This window comes from Thalia democratica, chromosome 7, assembly GCF_965202585.1.
Source record: "Thalia democratica chromosome 7, ktThaDemo2.hap1.1, whole genome shotgun sequence".
NCBI lineage: Eukaryota > Metazoa > Chordata > Thaliacea > Salpida > Salpidae > Thalia > Thalia democratica.
In genome coordinates this window covers 37,093,393-37,117,882 of record NC_139171.1, presented here as the reverse complement: position 1 = coordinate 37,117,882, position 24,490 = coordinate 37,093,393, and the positions used below count along the sequence as shown (strand labels likewise).

The 24,490-nt window shown below is 22.5% G+C and overlaps 1 protein-coding gene across 1 annotated transcript; it reads right to left on the bottom strand.

Moving 5' to 3' along the window:
• Window positions 1-5,801: 5,801 nt before the first annotated feature.
• Window positions 5,802-19,202, bottom strand: LOC145841340 (somatostatin receptor type 2-like). The gene is made up of 8 exons (XM_082948702.1): window positions 19,046-19,202; window positions 15,374-15,490; window positions 15,012-15,130; window positions 12,333-12,523; window positions 11,649-11,707; window positions 8,628-8,816; window positions 7,828-8,051; window positions 5,802-5,882 (listed from the first exon to the last, which is right to left on the bottom strand). Exons 1-8 carry the CDS (start codon window positions 19,200-19,202, stop codon window positions 5,802-5,804), a joined length of 1,137 nt encoding a protein of 378 aa, XP_082804828.1.
• Between the last annotated feature and the right edge of the window lie 5,288 nt (window positions 19,203-24,490).

The following is a 24,490-nucleotide window of genomic DNA, read 5'->3' as shown; positions in this document are numbered from 1 at the left end:
TTTTTCTTTGTGCTAAAAGACTTTTAAAATAGTTTTAAATAAAACATCTTATGACATATTATCATTTTTATACATTTTTAAATGTTTAAAATCGTTATGTAAACCATATTATAAAACTTCTATTTAAAATGTATATGTACAAAGCCTTACAGATGTCATTAAAAATTTAAAAAGATGCATAAAAAGAAATGCTATTAGTTTATTAATATTCAGCTTCACTGATTGATTTCATTAAAGCATTGACGTAAGTTAAATTTTCTCAAATATCCAGGTTAGGCAAATTTTAAAGAGTCATTTTATCTAAAAATTGTTTGATCAAGCATATGCTTGTTAAAATGATTATTGCGTAACTTATTACTTATTGATTAAAAGAAACAAAATCTGCTGTGAAAACCTGTTGTAAATTTTCAAAGATGACACGCGCATTGCAAGTTTGTGAAAGTCGTACAAACAAAAAGTTGTATTTTCCGAATCAGGCACTGAAAAAACTAAACATTTTTTTATCTCTTGTATTAATGATAAAGCCTTCAAAGAAGCTGATAAAAAGTAATTAGAGTTTATGTTGCTACAAAAAAGTGAGTATTTAGTTATGTTTACCGATAGAATTGTTTTTATAGATAATTTCAACATAAAATTTTTAAGTTTTACAAAAGGACCATTTTATACCTAAACTTCAAATAAAAGCTTCTTTTTTAAAGTTAAAAACATATAAAAGTATTTATGATCTCATTAAACTTTTTTCATAAAGAAAAAATGACTTTTTTTAATTTTGTCGTCATAACTAATAAAATATGCTAATCAGTTAAAGTAAACGAGAATATTTCTGTGAGAAAGCGACAAATAAAAGTAGCTTAACACATTACTACTTATACATAATGTAAAATTCTTAATAGTTTTGTTTTAAAAGTTATTCTATTGTGACCAACGCAGTATAAAATTTATAGTTTTTTAAATTAAATTATGGAAGTTCAAATCATTAATAATTGATAGGTAGAATGGCACATTTTGGTATTTGACGTTGTTTATAATCCCAGTTGCAAAATCCTACAGTCTTCATATTATATAAAATTTAATTTATGTGTTTTTACTTATAAAAAAAAAATTAAATGATATTTTAAAGAAACAATTCTTCTTTGAGGTTAGATTTGAGTTTATTCATAAGTTTATTTTAGCAGTACTAGCTATTAATCGATTCAAAAAAAATGTGTTCGACTATAATCATATCCACATAAAAAAATTAAAAAAGTTTGTTAGGTTTCAAAAATTTAATTGATATAAAGTTTTTACTTAGGTAAAGAATAAATACTTATTTTACAATGTACTAAACATTTAGTTTCTACTATCAAAATACACTAGACTTTAATGCAAACAGACTTTTGATACATGCAATAGCAAAGATTAACTTCAATAAAAAAACTACAAAAGCCATTTGCAAAGTAATCTTGTTCAACATCAATAAAAACAGGAAAGGGCATGTAATGTGCAGAAATGTTTCATTTGGCTTACAAGTAACATGCATGTAGATTTGTTGTAAATTTTCGCATTAATCGATCGACCACCCCGCATTTAACTTTCATTTTCATAGTTACGTAACGAATATTATTGTTTTTGTCATTGTTTTTGTTATTAACTTAAACTTCGTCTAGTCTTTTTGTATTGATTCTCAATGTTTTTGTAATATTAAGCAAAAACCACAATGTATAAATGAAACAGTTTAAGTACTTTTTGTTTAATTTTAATTATTTATTTCAGCAAAGAATTGCTAGAATGCAATAATCTAAAACATACCTAAAATATATACCACTCAAACTAAAATTTAAATTTTGCTGTATATTATCGTGTAATATTTTCAAAATAGTAGTTTTTATTTAATTTTTAGTTTATGTATTAAGTACTAACAAAACAAGTAGACTTAAATACTTGTTAACAACATTATTCTCATACAAGAAGTAATCTATGTTTTGGTTTAACACTTTATTTTTTATTAGAAGAAGTTTAAAAATATTTTTTATAGACAAACTTTACATACACCTTAAGAAATAAGACTACTTTTTGTATCACTAATTTAGATAGACTAGGGTTAGATATAACCTTAACATCTATCTTAAAAACTTTTAAAACTAAGCATTTTTGCTTTATAAATATAAAACATTTATGCACATACTATCTATATATTTTTCTTACAATTAGATTTAGGTTTAGTTGAGGTTTTTATTACTAAAATGTGTTTTAGTCATAAAAATTATCACAACTAAAGCTTATGTTAAATAGTACCAAAACAATCAATCGGCATTATCTATTTACTTATTTACTTTTTAATCTATGAGCACAGAATATCGATTGCATTGTACAAATTACTTGTTCTTGAACTTTTCAACTTTATATAAAACACTTTACTTCAAATGCTGTATAAGAATACGTTTAACCCTGTGTCACTCCTCTCTTAAAATTAAAATCAATATTCGTATTTGAAACAGTTTAACTTCTATAAACCATTATATTTTTCATGTAAGTATTTTTAAGGTATAAAAAAAAGTTCTTTTATAAATACATATATACTTGATGTATTTTGGAAATAAAAATATTTCATTTTACAAAATGGATTTAGTGCAATGAATAATTATTTTATTAAAAAAAGTTCTTTTAGACTTACATAGTTTTAAATAATTTGATAATATAAATTAAAATTATAGAAAAGTTTGTTCTGCAAAGTTTAAATCATTTTAAGTTAGATGTTAGTTAGAATCTTAAAAAAATACCAAAACAATTAGTGCAAGTATACTGAGTAGTTTTTACTATTGAAAGTGTATATAAGGTAAATCTTCACCGATAGTTTTTGCAAAACTACTGGGTTTTAACTATAATACATTACTCTTAAACGATGCTAGTTTTGCGACACGTGGTATTAAATAGATTAATTGCATTTTTAAATGCTTTCAGTTTTTCTGTTTAGTATATTATTGGTAAATATCAAACAAAAATAAGTATTTTACTACTGTTTTTCTTATTATTGCATAAACAATGCTATTCATATTAAAAAAAGCAAATTACGTAAATCTAAAAAACTAGCGTTGTCTTTTAGTCTAATTCCTTAACGATAGAATTACCTGTTATAAACTTGTTTAAAAGTATTGTACTCATAAGTAAAAAATAAAATATATATAATGAGTTCAATAAATGAACCGTTATTATGTTTTTTTTTTTATCATTCAACATAAATTTTCATTTTATAAGATTTTAAAGACTTAAAAAAAAATTTTAACTCAAAATAAAACATATATTTTAGTATTTACTTTATTAAAAGAAATCTATACTTATTTTTTTTTTATTACATAAGTTTTATATATATTAACAGCTTGTATAAGCTGTAATTTTTAAAAGCTCAATAGCAATTACTTATAAATTATTTAATTTTGTATTACGAATTCATTTTTATTATTTCTTTGTAAGGTAACTTTAAAAGCAATATCAATTAAATATAACTTGGGTAATATTTAAATAAAATGACTTTTCTCGAATACTACGATCGATATTACGATATGATATTACGATAAAAGTCGATATTACGATATGGAATTGAACTTTATTTTTACATAACCAATTTGTTTAACACGTATTAATGAAGGTATTTATAATTAAAAATTTATTGCGGATGTCAAAAAAGTCATAATTTTTCAGATGCAAGTTATATTTTTAGAAACTTCATTAGTTTTTTATGTTATTCTTTGACAACAAGTACAACAGGAAGTTTTTTCCTAAAAATCGATTCTATTTTCATTTAGTTATAAAAGGTTCATAGACTTTAAAAATAAAAAACTGTTTCCATTTTTAAAAAATTTTTAAAATTGATAATGATAGCAAATAAGTCTTACATAAAAAAAAGATATAGTACGGTTAAAGTAACAAATAGTACAGTATATAAATTCTAATAATCAGTACAAATTTCAGAATATAAAAAAAATACATTATCTTTTCTGTTTGATAAGTTTCTTGAAATTAAAAAATAATTTTATAGAGTTAATGACTATAAACTTATCAATATCAGCTTAAAACTTAAATGAAGTATGTTAAAGTAGATTCGACATTTAATTATTTTACAAAACAAATACTTTTTTTGTTTTTTAAAGTTGTAAAAAATTGACTGACTTTATAAAAAAAATAGTATCTATATGTTTTAGTGACTTATTTTTTTAAAGGTGTTTGTTGATGTCTGTTTGAATATTAATAACTATATTATTATGAAGTTTTGTTGTACTTTTAACTTAGGTAGTTTTTAAGCGTTTATAATATATTTTTACTTTTTTTAATATGTAAAAACATACTTCTAAATGTTGATCTTTCTAGTCTATATAAACATTTTAAGCATAATAAAATATTTAAAATTAGAATGTTTAAATGCATATTCACATCTTTGAAAAAATGTATATGATTATTATTATTGCTTAAAAATTGTTTTTTTTTTTTTTTTTGTTTTTTTTTTTAATTCAAATTGTATATATCTATTATAAGAAACATGTATAACTAAATATAACATTTCTATTTAGAAAAATACCTTTCACTGCCGCATTAAAATCTTACAGCATGTGAATAACCTTAAGTAAAAAATCAGCATACAAAAAACTATGTTATACTAAAAACATATTAAACTAAAAGTAAGCTTTTGCGGTTTTACACAGTTATGAAAAAACGTATTAAGAGTTTATAAAAGATTAAAGCAAAAAAAACCTAATACTATATCGGGTTATAAATTTCATGGTACAATTTTACTTAAACAAAATTAATTTAAGTAAATATGATAATACCTACAATTTTCATCTAAAACTTACATAAATGTTTTCAACAATTTTCGGAATTTTGTATAGTTTTTCAGTAATCTCATTTAATGATAAAATCTTGTAAAAATTTAAAACAAGATTAAATTATAGATTCTTCTTATAGCATCATATTTGTTAACAGTTTTTGTATTAGATAAAAGTTCATTATGCTAAAGATCTTCTTTTCAAAATTTTGTTCAAGCTACAAAAGAATTAGAACTTTAAAAGGATAACGAATAATTTTTAAATAAAAAATAAATTGATAGCTTATTATTTCATCTATTTATCGTAAATAAAATTTAATACGTTAAAATCTCAAACTAATTTAATACAAACAGTACTTTAGTTTTTTCTAATTTGAAGCAATAAAACCAAATTTTGTTCAACTTTAGAACATTGTATACCAGATTTTAATTTCATTACCATTTTAAACTTTAAATTTATGTAAACTTTAATTTTTTTAGACTAATAAAAACAAATGAGATATTTACAACTAGTTATAATTTCAACTGTACGTATTATAAATTAATCTTTAAATCATTCTACTTTTTTTTTGTGTATTATTGACAATAAAACAGAACATTTATTTTAACAAACTTATATAACAACGTTTTAGGAATAAAATGTAATGGTATACCCAGAAATTTTTTGCTTATACAAAAGTTATAAATAAAATTTGATAATAAAAAAGATTAATCTTTTTATTTTACACAACCTTTTTTTAATACTAATTTTTACAAAACACAACTTATTTTTATTGATACAAAAAACTTAGCTGCATGAAATCAAGATTTTATGAACAAACAAACTAAGATAAAAATAACCTTTTAAAATGTTTTAAGAAGTAATTTTAAGCATATTGAAAACAGTGAAAAAAAAAGACTATTATTTTCTAGTTTGATAGATGATAGTTAAAGAATAAACTGTTATAATAGCAAAAAAAACCTATTTTAAAGTAAGAAGAAAATTATGTTAAAAAAAACTTATTTAATTTTCATATGTTTCAGAAAATCTTTCCACCGGTGTCATTTCAGTTTCAAATCCGTGGATCAAGTTAGAATTGGGTCGCTGTTATTTTAATAATTAGTTAGTTTTTATTAATTCATTACTTTTAAACAAAAAATCATTAAAAATTTTTTTTTTACTTTAATATTAGTTGAGAAGTATCTTGTTTTTAAAAAAAAAGTTTTGGTAGAAAAATCTTTTGCAACCGTGTGATATAATTTCACTACAGTTTTAAACAGCAAGATAAACTTTTTATTTTCTTAACTTATTTTTAATCTAACCTAGCTTTTAGAATTAGGAGGTTGAAATTTTTTTTAAATAAACAAACAATAATTTTAAACATGTTTATTTCTCATAAGTTCTTAAGCACAAAAATACAGATATTTTTTTCAACATTTTTGAAACAAGTTTAGCTTAAAAACTAAAAAGAAATATTTACAATAAAATAAATCAAGAAAATTTTAATTAGGTAAATAATTAAACTTATTTATACTTATTACTTATTATACATATTTAAATTTTATATCGTGCTGAGTACAAAAACACATTTAAACAACATAAAAACTATATCATATACACGAATAATTTTCTTTAACTACCTTAAAATCAAGTTTAACATATAACAACTGATTCGTAAAAATCGTAAAAACATATTTTTTACACAAGTAAACCAACTGTACGTAATAACCTAATCACTTTAGAAAGATTTTAAAAATATATCTTAGATCAAAATTCTCTTGTTTTTGTAGCACACTGTTTGAGTTTATTGCAACTTTTTGTAACCTTTAAAAGAAAACAAAAAAAATCAATAAAAAAATTTTAAAGTTATAGTTTGATTAAAAATATATTTAGTGAATATTAACAAATATTATTTACTAAGTTGAAAAGCTTAAGCGATTTTTTTTTACTTTTTTAAGTTATATGCCAGAAAAAAAAAATTGTTAATTTTTTTTGTAGTGCATTCAATTTCGAATTAGTGTAACAATAAATTATAAGCAATAAATCATGGTAAAAATCTGCTTCGTCTTAATTTTTTGAATAGATACGAGCTAATTAATGAAGACAGAAATCATTTAAAAAATATATAAGTTTTGAATTGTTTGATTTGATTGAAACATTGTTTACGATTTTTTGTAGTTTTAAACTAAATGTTTTCTTTTACTAACGATCATCTTTTATTTTATTTTATTTTCTCTTTTTAAGCTATTTTTTGTTTACATAGTGAAATAGACTAAGTGTTTTTAAACAAAATAATTTTATAAAATTTTAGTAAAAACTGATCAACTTTTAGATTGATTAAATAAATACCTTTTTTCTGTAATCGTTTGGACTTTGGAACTGCTGTTTATGTTTAAAGTTTTTCAAAAGAACTTTTTCTCTATCATCATTGATTTTTTGTTTTGTTTTCCCAAATGAATTTACAGACGAACTCTATTTTTCGTTAAAAGTTAAATATAAAATTTTGGCATAAACAACTGTACATTAAATATTTTATTTACAATGACTTCTTCGTATAGTTTACATAACAATCAAAACTAAGTTTAAAAACAAAAAAAAATTATAAAACAGCAAAACACTTAAAAAACGTCAAGTTATGTTTAACCTCTTAAATCAGTAAATGTATTAAAAACGATTCATTCTTATATATACTAGACTAAACACTGAGAAATTTATTTTTCGCTGAAGCTTTGAACTAACCGATAAACATATTACTAAGTTAAACGAAACTTAAGAAATTAAATGGTAAGCTAATTTATTTATAAACTAACTGTTTGCAAAAATTAAATATGTTATATATTAAGTAGTATAAAAAACAAATGTTTCAAATCCAAGTATATAAAGTGTTTGAGAAAACTTATGGACTGACAGTTTTTAATTTTTAGTAACTCTTAAAATTCTAGAGCTTGTATAATAATAAACATAAGTATTCGTATTAAAATAATTTTACTTTTGGATTTTTCCTTCTATTTATACGTAGATCCATAGGCATTGAAAACTTTTCGCTAACCTTTTTGCAGCCCTTAAAAGAAAACCCAGTGACTTTTTTTATGGCTGTAAACGCAGGTAAAACACGTCTGAAGTTTTTCACGCCTTCTTGCAATCTTTCTTTGAAATTGTGGCCTAGGAAAGTGTACAGCAAAGGGTTAATAGCAGAGTTGGCATATGCCATGGCAGTAAAAACTTGTACTAAGTAGTCGCATGTTTTGAAGCTTAAAGTTGTACCTAAATTTTCTTTTTCAATTTACGATGTAAATTTATTGATTTTTTTTTTGTTTTAAGGTAATAATTAGCTTTTTATTTTCTAATATCGTAACAGTCTTTTTTTTATTTTAAGAGCTCATGAGAAATTTTTTATTTTTACAAAAATATCAAAAATCTTTTTCCTTTTTATGATTTAATCACTTGAAATTTAGTTGAGTCAAAACAAACGTAATCAATAAGTAGCTTATTTTTTACTCGTTTTGTCTTGTATTTGTAATTCACTTTTATAAGTATAAACTTATACAAAGTAATTAATTACTAATTATTAATTTTACTCGAAAAAACTTAAAAATTAATCTAAATATTATTTTTGTTATACTTGAAAATCAAAAAAAGTTATTCTTATTTAATATTTTTACGATATATAACTTGTACTACCAATCAAAAAAAAATTAAGTTTTATTAATGTATAATATTAATTTTTTCGTGTTTTTAAAATTACACATTTTAAAAAGTTATAAAAGCTTAAACCTGGTTTATTTGTAAAATCTCACAACTCTTTAAAATTATTTTTACATAAAGGCATCCATCATTATTTCGTCTTACCTTTCATACGGATCATGTCCAATACAGAGTATGGGAACCAGCAAACCAAAAAACAAACGACCAATACTGCCACCATGCGTGTCACCCTTTTTCTCACAATTTTTGATTTTCCTCCGCTAGTTGTGGTACTTTGTGACATTTTCTCCTCACTTACACGCAATTTGTAAAGAATTGATAAGTAACTGATTGCTGTCAAGTAGTTTTATTGAAGTTAGGAACTATTTTTCACTAAATTATCTTAAAAGAGCTTTAATTTTAGGTATGATAAATAGTTACTAAACAAAACATGTTTGAGGTGATGTGTAAGTTTTGAATTTTGATTAAAAAAAATTTTAGTTATCGATGAGGATGAATTTTAAGGCCCGCGATGTACTTTTCATTGTTTTATCAAAAAAGCTAACACACTTGGTTTTAAAAACAATATGAATTATCTAGTACACAAAAAACTAAAAATTTTCTGTTTTTTAATGTTATATAGAGTATGTTCAAAAAAGTTAAATAGTCTTTTTTTGCATTAGAAGCTAAATATAAAGTAAATTACTTAGTTTATAGCGAGAATTTTTGCGTTTCGATAAATTTTACAGCATTTATTATAACTTAAACTTAAAATGAAGCTGAATATTAATTCTAACCATACATAAATTGTCTAAAAAAAAACTTTTATGTTGTAACTTTGTTTTATATTGCAAGTTATAGTTTTTAAAGCGTTTAAAACTTAAACAAGTATTGCTAGTTTAGTAAAACACGTAATGTTTTGAAACATACTGTCATCATTTTGTTTATTGTTAATATAACTCTAAGGTTTTAAGTATGTTTTTTTAACAAAATATATTAAAAAATAGAGTCACAAATTTTGTACAAATGTATGCAAGCATGTTGCACTGTTTGCAAACAAATTGAGATTAAATATTTATTAATTTTAGATTCTTAGTTGTTATTTTTCAAACCTTTTATTAAACAGTCGTTATGTTTCGACAAAACTTTAAATATGATGTTTGTAAATTTCTTTATTAAAAAGGTTTGCAAATAAGTTCTACATGAAAAGTATTCATTTATATATTCAGGAAATAAAAGTATTTAAATAATTAGATTTCAAATATTAAACTAAAAACCATCCTAAGTTGTTTTCTTAGTTTTTAAGTTAATAGAAACAACTCCAAAAAAAATTCGTAAAATTTCTTTTTGATTTAAACATTCTCATATATTGATTCTTAAAATCCAATTAATATGGAAAAAATTAACAGAATGTTCGTGTTAAGATACTTTAAGTTTAAGGGATACGGTATGTTTCATGTAAAAACAAAACTTTTCGTATTAAAATATTCCCTTTAGTAAAATATTTGAATCTATATATATCTTAAACATTCTCTTATATAAGAATGTTTATTTTTGATCTTTTATAATAAGATTAAATATATCTAACTTTAGCATATTAACAAGAATGTTTAAATTAATAACACTGTGTCATTTAAACATAAAAGGAAAGCATATTTAACTTTAAATTTTGTACAATAAAAATGTAAAATAATTTTGTGAATTAGCTACACTTACAATAAACCTTTGAATACAAAGGTGTTAAAGTTAAATGCTTTATTAATTTTCTAATAAAGTACCTTATGTTTTTTTATTAGCTTTTTTGTCTAAAGAAAGGAAAGCTTATTATTCAAATTAAAACAGTTCTTAAAAATGCTATTACACTTTTTTTTTTTAATTTTTAGTTCTTAAGGTTTAACCTACCTGTTGTTTTATAGTTCTATACATTTATTTAACAGCAATTAAGTTTATAAAATTCTTCAGAATTTAGTTTTTTTCGACTAACTTAAAAGTGAAAGAAGAAAATATTAACAATAAATATTACACTTGAATAAAAACCAACTCAAAAAGCAATAAATCCATAAATAAGGGTCAAACGAAAAAACTTATAAGTTAAAAAATAATAATGTTTACTTATAACAGCAAATGGAATGATGAAGAAAATTATGAATTTGATGATTTTCAAAACTTTTTCTGTTTCTTCCATTTTATAATGTTGACATGATTTACCCTCCAAGTCAAAATCATTATTCAAATTCTGATCTAAAACTGTTTTAAATTTTTAACAGTTACTTTAAGATTTAAATAACAGAGTTTGATACTGAACAACAAAAAAAAAAATCGAAACTAGTTCTACTGAAAATAAGGTTATGTACTAGAGTTCAAAATCTAGAATTTGAAAAGTTAAATTTCTTACCACCTTAAAAAACTGATTTCGAATAAATATTTTCGTTGGTCGGGTTAAATTGTACTTTTGTAAATATTGTTTGCTAGTAAATGAACTACATCTTATCGTATTTAAACTCAATTAATTTAAAACAAAGCGTATTATCAGTAACAATTTTCTCTTTAACTTTGTCACAAAATAACAGTAATCGAAGCATTTAATTTTAAGATAACAGACTGTTTTTTTACAGTAAAATGTTAAAAAAATTATTAACTAAAGTTATATAGTTTTATGTGTTTATTTCAATGTGTAAAAATATAGTTCTATTAATATTTGATATGAATATTTATAGCAAGTAAAATTTAGTATTTCAAAATTAAACATTAAAATATTTTCAAGTTATGTTAAAAACAAAGTATAGTTTGCATACAAAATAAAAACTAGTTTTTCTAATTTTTCTATGACTCAGTTTAGTATAAAATATCGAGTGACAATTAAAATTCAGCTTACCATCTTTGTAGTAATTATCAGTATTCGTAAAGTTTGTATAGTCTGTATGAAAAAAAAACTAGTTAGAACTCTCAGAGGACTAAGTACAAAGCATGACTTTGTTAATGGTGGCGCGTTCTAATTATAACTTAATAAATTTCAAAACAATAAACTGCTAGTATTATTATCAATCTCGAAGGTTAACTAGTAGATTATTCTAACTTTAATCTTTTTAATTAGTGTGTGAAATAGAGAAAACTAAACATAAACATGCTTTTTCAGACAAAAGTACAAAAATTAGCTATTAAATATTAAAATATATTTTAACTAACCTCTAGATTCTTCATACGGGTATTCATAATTTTCATAAAAGGTGTTGTTTTGTGAGTAACTGAGTTGAAAAAAAACTATTACTATTTTGTATTGATACAAAAAGTTTAAAGCTATGTTTTTGTAAAACTGAAAACTTATTTAGAAAAAGTTATAGAAGCTTAGCTAAAATTTACAAATAAAAGATAGTTAACGAATGTCTAATTAAAAATAAATGTTCAAGTTTCTAAAAAAACTCAAAATTTAGTTTTTATTTCAAATTAAAAGTGTACGCATAATAAGACTAGTAATTCCAAAATAAGCTTGAATGTTGATAAGTTAGTTAAATTACAACTTAACAGTAAATGTTTATAAGTCTAAGTATTTAATTCTTTCGCCTATCTAAATAGTTCGAATGAAAATTACTTGTCCATTTCTAATATTCAAAACATTTATTTTATTTATAAAACTAATAAAAAAACTAGAAAGTCAAAGTAACTAAACAATTACAAATAATATTAATTTAACTCTTAATGTCTTTAGTTTTTTAAATGAAAAGGGATGCTCGCTTTTTATGAACCTGCTACAAGCTTCGATTATTTACATAACGTTTACATTTAATCAAATTTTGATTTTGTATTAAACTTTTATAATCTAATTTTTTTTTTAATTGTTCTAAAACTTTCAAAAAGAACATATCTACTTACTAATCATCAAAATTTTTAATTTTGTTCAGTAAATCAGACTCTGTATTTCTATCTGGAAATACTATATCACACAAAATAGTGTCTTGATCACGAACTTCAGTTTTTGTATATAATATTTGAGGTAGAGTCATCAGGACCGATATTATCCAAACAAAAACACAGATAAACTTGGTTCTTTTTCTTGTTCTTACCTGCTTATTACATAACAATGTAAAAAGTTATCATAAGTATTTGTTTCTATGAATTTTTAAATTGAATTCATTTCTACTTAAAATTAAAAGTTTTAAACTAACTAAAAGCTAGCATGTTTTTTTTTGCCATTGAAACTAAACTTTTTTTTAATGTTACATTGATGTAACCTTTATACATTTTATTTATAGCAAATTATGTATAGTTTGAAGTATAAAGCTTTGTAAATTATATTAAAAACAACCTACAACTATTTTAGTCTGATTACAAGCTTATAATTATAGTACACATTATAAATATGTTTGTAAAATCTATATAATTATTTTAGATAAAAAAGTTTTTAAACTCTAATTTTGAGTTATTTTCTGCTATTTATTAAGATATGAAAGAACTATTGTATTTCTGTATGTTTACTAAACAATAATATAAAATAGTCAATAAAATTTTAAAGCTCTACGTTTTTTTAATGGCGATCAAACTTATATCAAAAAAATTCCTTTAACAATAATTTAAAAGAAAATATTTTATCTGTATGTTATCTGTAAGTATAACTCACGTCATTAAGAAAATAATTAATTAAAGTATAATTTTATCCTAATTCGATAAAGGAAAAATTGTACACTGTTTTCAAATCTTGATGAACTTAGATAAAAATTAATTCAAAGTTTACCTGAAAAAGATTTACTATAATACGTCGTTCATAAGATAACTCATTAAGTTTAACAAAGATTGTTATGAAGTTTACTTCAAACGCTATTTCTTAATAATATACTACTTTGGTTTTTTAATTTAAAAAACTAAAAAGGACTGTGGAAAACAAAAAGTCAAAATATGAACTAAATGTTTAACATTTTGTTGGCTATTTTACTATTATTACTTACTGTTTGATTGTTTATTGTATTTTTTTGTATATTTGTACACACATGGTTTAACAAATTTACAATAAAAGACATCTTTTTTAATTTACTTAATTACAGTTTAATTTTACTCTTTAATCTTAAATACAATACTTGAATTTAAACTAAAGATAAAAGATATAAAAACTTGTTTATAAAATCCTTATCAAAATTTAAATAAAGCAAATAAAAAAGATGTATATGTGTATAATATGTAAATTCTGGAACTGTATTATAAGTAATATTAATAAAAAAAAAATGTGTCTTTTTCAGGTTAATCATGTAACTTGTTCATTCGTATTTTAACATTTAAGGTAAGCGTAATGTAAAATTATTAATTTTGAAAACATTTTCAAGAACAAAAATCTTAAAAATAGTTCAATGAATAACTAAAGCTTTCAAAAATTTACGCAAATTCAAAATTGACTGTTTATTACAATTACTATAATCTTTATACTTCTACGTGAATTTATTTCAAGACTAAAATGTCAATAGTGTTTTATATCATACAGTACCTTATGAAACAATATTGCAATAAAAGTTTTAGTTACATAACTATTTGTTCGTCAGTATTAATAATTTGTTTATAAAATATTAAACAGAAACTTGAGACATGATTTATTCAAAAATACTTTTATTAAACAAACAAATAAAATCGATATCAGCTAACACTTGTTAGTTATTTTGGTAAGCAACTAATTTTAAAAATAATTTTTGATTAAGCAAACAGTTAAATGTTTTATCAGAATATATTCAGTTAATACCAATTAGCATAATTAAGCTAAGTTATTAAAGATAGATTATCAATTTATAAATACACTAATATAAATAAATTAGTTAGCAATTAAACTAAGATAAGCAAACGTAAAATTATAAAAACAAAATACATAATAAAATAAGCGACAAAGACAAATAATAACAATAGATAAAAGTTTTAAAGTAGTGTTATATAGTTTATTTTAAAACATTGCAAATAAATACTAAAGTAAAATTCTAAAATTAGTTTTAAAATCAATTTAAATTATAAAAGAAAAATTTATAACGGTATTATTTTATTAGTGTGCATAAGTATTTTTTAGTTCAATTTTTTTTTATCATAAAAAATACCCTATCAAACGATTGAAATAACTAATCCATATAAATAATCTTTTTATCACTATTTTTTAGTATTAAATAGTTAAATACTGTGCAAGTTAACTAATGAAAATAAAGTGCATTATTTTTAAATACTTTTAGCAAACTGTTTATAACGACTTTTTAAAAGATTTAAACAGTTTCGACTTAGTAAAACTTTATAACTAGAATATTAATTAGTAAACTTACTGGTGAATAAATACATATTATAAATTTTAAAACTAATTTAATTGTTTTTTAACTATTAATTTAATTAATATTTTTTTTTATAATGAGTATACTTTGTTTAATAAAAAAAGAAACTTAATACAAAAAAATAAAACTTTTTTTTCTTAGTTTTTTAAATATTAATAAATTTAAAGAACAGCCACTGCTCAGCAATTAATTTTTTATTGTTCACATATTCATAAAAAGGTAACAAATCTCTGCAAAACTTTATAAATATATAAGCACTTTTTACCTGTCGAGCTCTAGTAGTGTATGCCACAGCTATGTACCGGTCAATACTCATTGCTGTTAGAAAAAACACGCTTGCCGTGTAATTAAGTGTTTGAAAAGTTCTTGCAGCTTTGCACAACCCTTTAAAATTAGAACAATTTTTAATATACAGATTGTTTTATAAAACAAGGGATGATATACCTATAAAACTATATTTCAAGTATCTATATTTTAAGGAATCATTAAAGTTTGTTAATATTAATGTGAAATTTAATGGTAAAGGTTAAAATTTATTCAAAAGATGTACCTAGAATTTTCTAATAAAAGTAATGAAAATATTTACTATATTTTTAATTGAAATCTAAAAGAAAAATGGTTGAATACCTAAGCCAAAAGTCCAACTGTTAGTAAGTTTATACATTGCAAAAAACGGCAACATAAACAAAAATAAGCTATCTGTCAGAGTTAGTTGTAGAACGTACATTGAAGTAACTGTATTTGCTGAAAATTTAATAATTTCATTTATATTGATTTATATTTTATAGTATGTAGATAATACTCATTATCAGTTTACTTGTAATTTTACTTTAATTTAATGTTACATTTAGAGTAAATTTAGTAAAACCAAAATAAAAGAGATCAGATATATTCATTTGGAGCAAATAATAAACCTTAAATACTGCGTATTTAATTTATTAAATACTTTGTTTTATTTTTAGCTTTAGGATCTGCTAAAACTAACTTATCATATTACAAAAACTTTTATTTTAACTACTTTTAAAAATTTAAATATGTATGTGTTGTATACTCTCAAATAAAATCGGTATAAAGTTTATTAACCGTTTGTTATACAATAAAAGTCTGTCAAAAACAAGAATTATGGGCTTTATTTTTATAATAGCTACTATGTCTCGTTTTTAGTAAAACTACGCTTTGAAATAAAATGACTTTTTTATAACAAAATCTTATTAGAAAATATTAAACGTTTATTTATATTAGTAAGTGTACTTTACATTAATGTTTTTATGATCATAAAATATAATTTTCTTTGTAAGTTTATGATTTTTAAATTCTACATTAAAAATAAAGCAAAACTAAGGAATTTATTTTTAATATAAAAAGCAATAAGATTTTGTCATGAACATAGTGAAAATCTACAAGGTTAATGGGTTAAAAAATATGGATTCAAAAATTCAGAAACACTACATTTAAGTTGTTTATATAGTAGTTAATAGAGGCAAGGATAAAAAGTAATAATACAGTGAAAACTAAAGCGTATTTCTTTTTAAACAACGCACTTTTCAAAACAGTTGTTTTCTGAAACGGAATAATTAATAAGGCCGGAATATGACACACTCGCTCTTAATACAGCTTGTTTTTATAATCAATACGAACGACTTTGTTGCAGCTAGAGTTTCCGCAAACAAAAAATTTGACATAAGTTGTCATTTTTTATATAAATAAAAAAATTAACCAAGGCATAATTTCTAGAGATTTTTATCAACCTATAACTGTTGTTTTCTTTTTATTGTGTCCAGGCCTCGTGAGAAATCAACTTAGCTCTTTTGGAAATTTTATAAACTACACTTAACGTGTTTATTTATTATATATTTTAAGTGCCATACTAGTTTGAATTTCATTTTTATTCTACATAGGTTTCTTATTGAATTTATGCTGGATTAATTTGTTAAATTTGTCACTTTCAAACTTATTTTAATAATGAAATTGAGTTAATTATTCTTTATGTAAGGAAATTTTAGATATTGTTTTATTCAAACTGATGTATCCGAAAACTTAAAGTATATTTTTACCAACATTTATAAAACATTTATACTTATTAACCTATTTTAAAAACAAAAACTGTTTTTGTGTTGTCTTCTTACGTTTCAATGTTAGCGCTTTTTTTTAAACAAATTATTTTTATTTAAACTAATTATAAAGCTGCGTAAAAGCTTTTTGATTATATTACTCTACTAGTACCGGGAAATTGAAATAAGATTTTATTTAGCAGTAAAAACTTAAGTTTTACTATTTAGTCGTGAAAAAGCAGTTGTTTGTTGATACTAAATTGTCTAAATTTGTTATTTGGGTCATTAATTTTTTTTTAGTTGTTGAATTACTATAAATTAACATTTAAGTGATTCTTTTTGTCAATCGAAGTGTTAACAAAAGTAAATAATAGTGAATTAAAATCAACACGACAAAAAAAACCAAAAAGGTTATAAAAATAGTTTAAAACAAAAAGGAGAGCTTTAAAATTTTGCATCAAAGTAAAAGTTAAACTATAAAATACTACATTATATATTTTATTATACTAACCCGTTTTATCTTCAATAAAAACCTACGAAAAATTATTCAAAAAATAATAATATGAGACAAATTAAATACCATCTATCCTGTAGTAAAAAATACTGTCTTTAATATTTAAGTTTTATGAATTTAAAGATCTGGTTTGTATCAATTTATTGAGGGACGGGTGAAATATGCATGAAATGTCAAATATGCACAAAGGGTCACTTTTGCACGAAGGGGTAATTTTTTCACGAGTACTAAAAAAGTATATATTAAAGAATTTAACAATTAACCAAAAAATTTAACTTAAAACATTACCGACCAAGAGTAAGGGTTAGGGGAGAACGGGTCTAATTTGCACCAATATAAAATTGCAAAGGGTTACTAAATTGCACGAGAACAAAATTGCACGAGTGCACAAAATTGCATATCAGCCAAGTTTGCACGAAGCCAAATTTGCACTAGGGCACAAAACTGCACGAGTTACATTTTTGCACGAGAATAAAAAACTACAGAAAAAAAATTTAAAATTATAAAATAAAAATAAAATAAAACACATAAAAATTATAAAAGTTATAATAAAAATAAACTATTTAAAAAAATGCGACCGACCGAAGGTAAGGGTTAGGGGTAAGAGTGATAGTAAAACTAAATTAAAGAAAAAAAAAATTAAAAATAATAACAAATAAAAAAACAAAAATAACTTACCGACCGAGGGTAAGGGTTAGAAGTAACAGTGGTAGTAAAAAAAAAACTAAACATAGACAGAATAAATTTTTTAGAAATATAAAAATTTTAAAAATAACCCGTGCAAAAATGTCTCTGTGCAAAACTGTCTGCTCGTGCAAAAGTGTCGTTGTGCAAAAGCGACCCTTCGTGCAAAATTATCTTCGTGCAATTTTATCCCCTCGTGTAAAAGTATCTTCGTGCAATTTTGTCCTCTCGTGCAATTTAGATAGCTACCCGGGTTAGGGGTAACAGTGATAGTAAAATATAAATAATTGTATTAAAATATCTACCAAGGGTAAGTGTTAGGGTAACAGTGACAGTAAGTTATCGACCAAGGGTAAGGGTAAGGGACAATAACGATACTAAAAACAAAAAAAATAAGGAACAACAATAATAAATAAACATTTTTGAATGTTTAAAAGTGTCTTCGTGCAAAAGTGACGCCATGCAAAAGTGTATTCGTGCAAATGTGAGACTTCGTGCAAAAGTGTTTTTGTGCAAAAGTTTCCCTTTGTGGGTAGTTAACAACTACATATCTATTGGTGTAGGTAAGCTTTAAATTTTTTAACACTATTTTAATCGTGTAAATATTGGGTAACGTAAATCTATCTGTGTATAAAAGTTACTTATCGAAGCTTATTGGTTGAATTTAAAAAGTTACAAAAAATGTTTAAAAAGCTAAAAAAATATTGTTCTTGAGTGCAATTATTCTTAAATTAGTTTAAATAAAGGGTTTATTAGACTGTATTTATCTATTCAGTTTCTATGTGTAACTTACCGTACTTGTACTTCTCTTTATATTGTACAATAATTATTGAACTATAGTTATAAATAAACAAAAACATACAATATAAAAAATATTTGAGAATAATTGTTTAATGATATAAAATTTTCTAATTTTTTTTTTTTAAACAGCATTAAATTTTTGGTACTTTTTTTAAGTCTAAGTGTACAAACTAAAAGTTTATAGAAGAAAAACATTCAAACAACTTCATTTGATTAAAAATGTAAATGTTTTTAATTAAAAATACTAACATGTTTCTTTTCGAGCAGTAATAATGAAAAACACTACCATGTTAGCGATAATTCCAACAACAGCGATAATGAAGTAAACTGCAGCAAGTGAAACATCAATCGGTTTAGGATTGTATGTAGTATTTGTAACGTTCATCTCTTCCAAAAAGTCATACATTTTAAAATTTTTGCTAGTTTAAGTTAGCAACCGGTAAAAATATAAATTTATCTAGTTTAAAGAACTGGTAAATAAGCTATACTTTTTAAATGCCTAAAAGATTGTTAAATTTGACTACGGTAGTGTTTCTACTTAACAAAAAGTCATTTAGGCTAATGAAACTAGTAAATATAGGTAAAAATTATCAAAATAAAATATGAAGCTTATATATTTGCGATTATTTTCTTAGATATAACAGAAGTTTCAATTCTTGTTTTAATATTTTCTTATGATTTAAAACCTCTTCTGTATAGCATGATAAAAAAGCTTTGATTTAAATTTACTTTTAAGTACACTTAAATAACTGTAAATAAACAACTTAACATTTAATTTTTTTAAAGTTTGACATAATTAAATAAAAATTTGAAGTAAAAAGAAGTCTAGTTATGTACAAAGAAAAAAAGCTAAAATTTCTTTGCTGAAGTATAACCAAAACTAAAACGTAAGTTAAAATATATTAACCAGGACGAATTACATGATAAGTTGAACACCTTTAACCATTCTAACCTTATATAGTTATAAATATAACTATTATGAAATTTCAACTTATTTCGTTGTTTTAGTTGAAATTTATTGTCGTTTCATAAATAAATGCTAAGTTATATCACAGTAGTAGTTCAACTTAAATAAAAATATTAAAACTAATGAAACTGGTTAATATTCTAAAAAACATCGAAATAAAATATGAAGCTTATAAATTTGCGGTTATCTGCTTCGGTTAAACAAACGTTTTTATTTTGTTTTAATACTTTTTGCAATTTAAAAACTTTTTTGTCTAGCATGATAAAAAAACTTTGATTGAAATTACTTTAAAGTATCGTTAAATGACTGTAAATAAACAACTTAAAATTTAAATTCTAAAAGTTTGTCTTAGGTAAATAAAAGATTTAAGTAAAAAAATAAGTTTAGTTATTAACTCACTAAAAAAATACTTGTGCTAAAGTATAACCAAAACTAAAGCATCAGTTTAAAAATTATATGTACCATGATGAATTTCATGAAATTATGAACAAATATATTATTCTTTAACACTTTAGTATTTTTAGTAACACTTAAAATAAGTACAATTTGTCTTCAAAAACTACATTTCGACGTTTTACACACTAAGCAATACAAGCCCGTTTTGATAAAAGGCTTAAATTACTGAAAAGTTTTAGGGTTGTTTTAAAATTTACAGTTTTACTCTTCTCTTTTACACGATAAATAAAAAATTTTTGTATCATATACATTTGGTATTAAAAAATTTTTTTTACATACATACCGTAAACACTTTGTTACAATTGGTTTATTTTATTAAAATAAAAAACACTTTAATAATATATATTTTTAACTTAATTATTTTATTCAAAACTTTATAACTAAAATGTTTTCCATACATCCATACTAATGTGCTGCTTCGATTTATCAATATGAATTGATAATTCTAAGGATTTGTCAAATAAAACATTATTTTGTTTGAATGCGTCTTTTTACTTGACTTTGTAACTCTCTCATCTTACAACTCAAAACTACAAGACTGCGGCGGAAGAATGAAATGAAAATCGGTTTAAAAATACTAGTTCATATGGTTAAAACTTTGTCTGTGAACAATCTTTATCGTTATACCGTTTATTTCTGTGGTGTTTTAAACACAAAAAAGCTTTAAAGAAGGAATTGTATAATAAGTTTAAAACAAACTTATAGTACAAAATATTTATGGTTATTACTGTAGCAGGTCTATAAACCATTATTCAACACATAAAAGTAACTTTTACTATTAAAGATTATTTTAGAAAAAGTAAATTTAATATGAAACAATCTTTAGCACAAAAGTGCATCAAATTTTTTTATCATCACCTTTTTGTTCAAAATTACTAATGGTTAATTTTTTTTTATTTTAGTATTTAAACAAAATATATTACCTATATAAAAATAAAATTCTTAGTTTTACTGTACTGAGGTATTTAACTATTGGTTTTGTTTAACAAAAAGTAATGTTATATTGTTTAATTTAATTTTTAATGGAAAGTAGAACAAGATGAAAACAAAAGGTATAAACAAAATGATCAGTTATTAGCAAAATATTTATTTACTGAGCGCATTTTCTATTCTAATTCTATGCTTTTTATACACCTGTATCAAATAAATATTAGCTATTCTATAGGTTTACCTTTGGGACTTTATCTCTATTATACTTCAAAAATTTTTATTATTAAACTTATTTAAACCTTGTTTTTATTTTGATAGATATTTGTAGCATTACAGTATTTCCTTATCTATTAAAACTTAGCTTTATAATATTTTCTAAATTTTCACAAAAAAAGAACGGCAGCCTAAATAAATTATAAAAGGTGCAGCAAAACTAGTTAAAAGAAACAAAAAAAAATTTATCATTATAATTAAAAACCTATAGAAACTGAAAAAATTACTAAATTATTATTTTTTTGTTCAAAATAACGTGTCTTAAGAATTAACCACTTTCAGTTTATTCCACCATGAATAGTCTTTTTTATCGATAATAAGATAAGTTTAAAGTGTATTAAGAAAAATATTCAGTTTCTTTAGCAAATGTTGTATGCAATTTAACTTAAACTTAAGTTTGAACATTTAAAATCGTTTTAAATCAAAAAGTTTTTTTAAAAACTGTTAGTTAGTAAAACTTTAGTTTTAGTTTTTTTAAGTGGGCACGGTAGCTTTTATTAAAATATTTAAATTTTGAACAAATATGGTATGTTTTTTTGTTGTTATATTTTTTATTAATTTAAGAAATTATGCAAATGACTTATACCATATATTACATTGAAGTATACATAGTTGTGCTAATTTGCTGTTTCTTTAATTTATTAGCTTTTTTACATTTAGGTAACGTATTGTATATTAGTCCTTAGTCATTTTTTTTATTAACGTCCTGGACAAGACGTTAAAAGGTATCCATGAGGTGTGCGACTCGATAACCAAAAGGTTCTTCAAGCAACAGGTCCTTAGATTAAATATTTTGAGCGCCTATTAGTTTTTTTACATTTACGTAAAGTATTGTATAATATTTTATTTATTTTTAAGCTTGTTAATCAATTATTTTTTAACTTTATAGATTTAATGAGTTAACTTTCTCGAAAATACCATACTATTTTAGAGAAGAAATACTTCTAATAAATTTTCAACTACATTAAAATTCATATTAAAAGCCGATATGCTGCAATCGATGCTTCATAACGAAAACTACTTTAATATTTACACTTAATTACAAGTAAGAGTTAAAAAAATTCAAAATAAGTATTGTTGACTTATTAGTTGTTATGAAAGCGCACTCCACTTAAACTTATTTTTTTAGTATTTAGCATTTAAACTAAATAAACAAAATGTTGGAATTTTTCAAGTTGTAACTGCTGATCCAATTAAACATCAAGTAGAATTGAAATTAAAATGTCACTTTTATAGTCAGTGCATTGGTAGGTTCTGACAAAAGTTTTTTTCAATAATAATTGTTTTTTTTTTGTTTTAAAAAACTAAATATTATAAAAGTTACTACACAAAAAGCACATGTTTAAAAACCTTGATAATCTAAAATAGTACATTTACTATAAATTTACTGCTTAATTAAAGAGAGGAAGTTTATAGTACGTTGGTACTTTTGAGTTTTTAGAATTAATAAAAGAAAACATGTGATTGTCAATTAGTTTAATTATATAAGTTTTTAAAATACATTAAATTTAGTTTGTAGTTACTTTAATGTTTAGTATTTTTGTTTTTATTTATGTACTTTAAAAATCAATCATTCTGTTATTTTATATTTTTAGGTAATTTTATAGTATTTACTGAATAGTGATAATTGTGAAATTAAAAAGTTAAGAAGTACAGTTCTCTATAAATTATTTTTAATTTTTTCATATCATACAAACAAATCCGCCTTCTTTATTTGTTGTTTAGTTTAATTACAATAAACGTAATTGAATGCACTCATATATAAATATTGCTTTTTGATAATGTATAAACATTAAACATTTGAAATTATGTGCTTACATTATTAGCACTAAAAACCGTTGTTTAATTATCAATAATAAAATTTTTTGAATATATACAATTTTTTTATTATTTTTTAATCAAAATTTTAAACTAAGGCTTTTAAACATAAGCTTTTGAAAACTATGAAAGAGAGGAAGTTTATACTACGTTGGTGCTTTTGAGTTTTTATAATTAATAAAAGAAAACATGTGATTATCGATTGGTTTAATTATTAAAGTTTCTAAAGTACGTTAAATTTAGTTTGTAGTTACTTTAGTATTCTGTATTTTTGTTTTTATTTACATCACTTCAAAAATCAACCATTCTGTTGTTTTACGTATTTAGCTAATTTTAAAGTAACTACTGAATAGTGATAATTTTGATAAAATTGAAATTGAAAAGTTTAGTTCTATTATACTAACAAATCCGCCTTTTTTTAGTTTGGTTATATAACAAAAAAAAACGTAATTGAATGCCCTCTTGAGTTTACTCTATACTTAACTTACTTCTATACTAATAATACAAAGTTAAGTTTTTTTTTCAACTATGCCACTTTTTTATCATATTTAAAAACAAACTTTCAAACTTATGGCTTTTCAAACATAAACTTTTGAAATCTATGAAAATTTTATTAATAAAAAAAATGAGCTTGTAGTAGAAAGTAATCTGTTTGTTAATTTCTAAAAAAAATACTAAAAAAGTAAATACGAAACTTGTACGAAAATACATACTAAATTAAAAAATTGTTGTCACATCATCAAAAATTTTTAAACACTAAAAAAGCTCATGAGTATTACAGTATGTATAACTTCAAGAAAAAATATTAAAATAGTCTTATTATAAATGTTTTACTTGAAATAAAAATTTTAAAAAAATAATAAAAAGCATTTTCTCTAGTGGTCATTTAGCTTTTTATAAAGCTCTACTAAAGTTGTGTACAAAACTAAATTAAATCAATTAATAAGTAGTTAATAATGAAAAATATATATAATCTAAAATCAACGCAAGGTGCTTACAATATTAAGATTATAAAAGTTTAAATAACTTTAACAAATAATCGTAAGAATTTTAGCACAAATAAACCCTTATAAATGTTTCGATAAATTGTTTATTTTGAATATGTTAAAAGAACATTAAATGTGACTAAAATTTAAATAAGAATTGGATAGTTTAAATAAAAACCAATTTAATGCAACAAAATTATTAAAAAAACAGCTTAACTTGTTCGTTTATGTATCATACTTTTAATCAGAGGTAATCATGTTTAA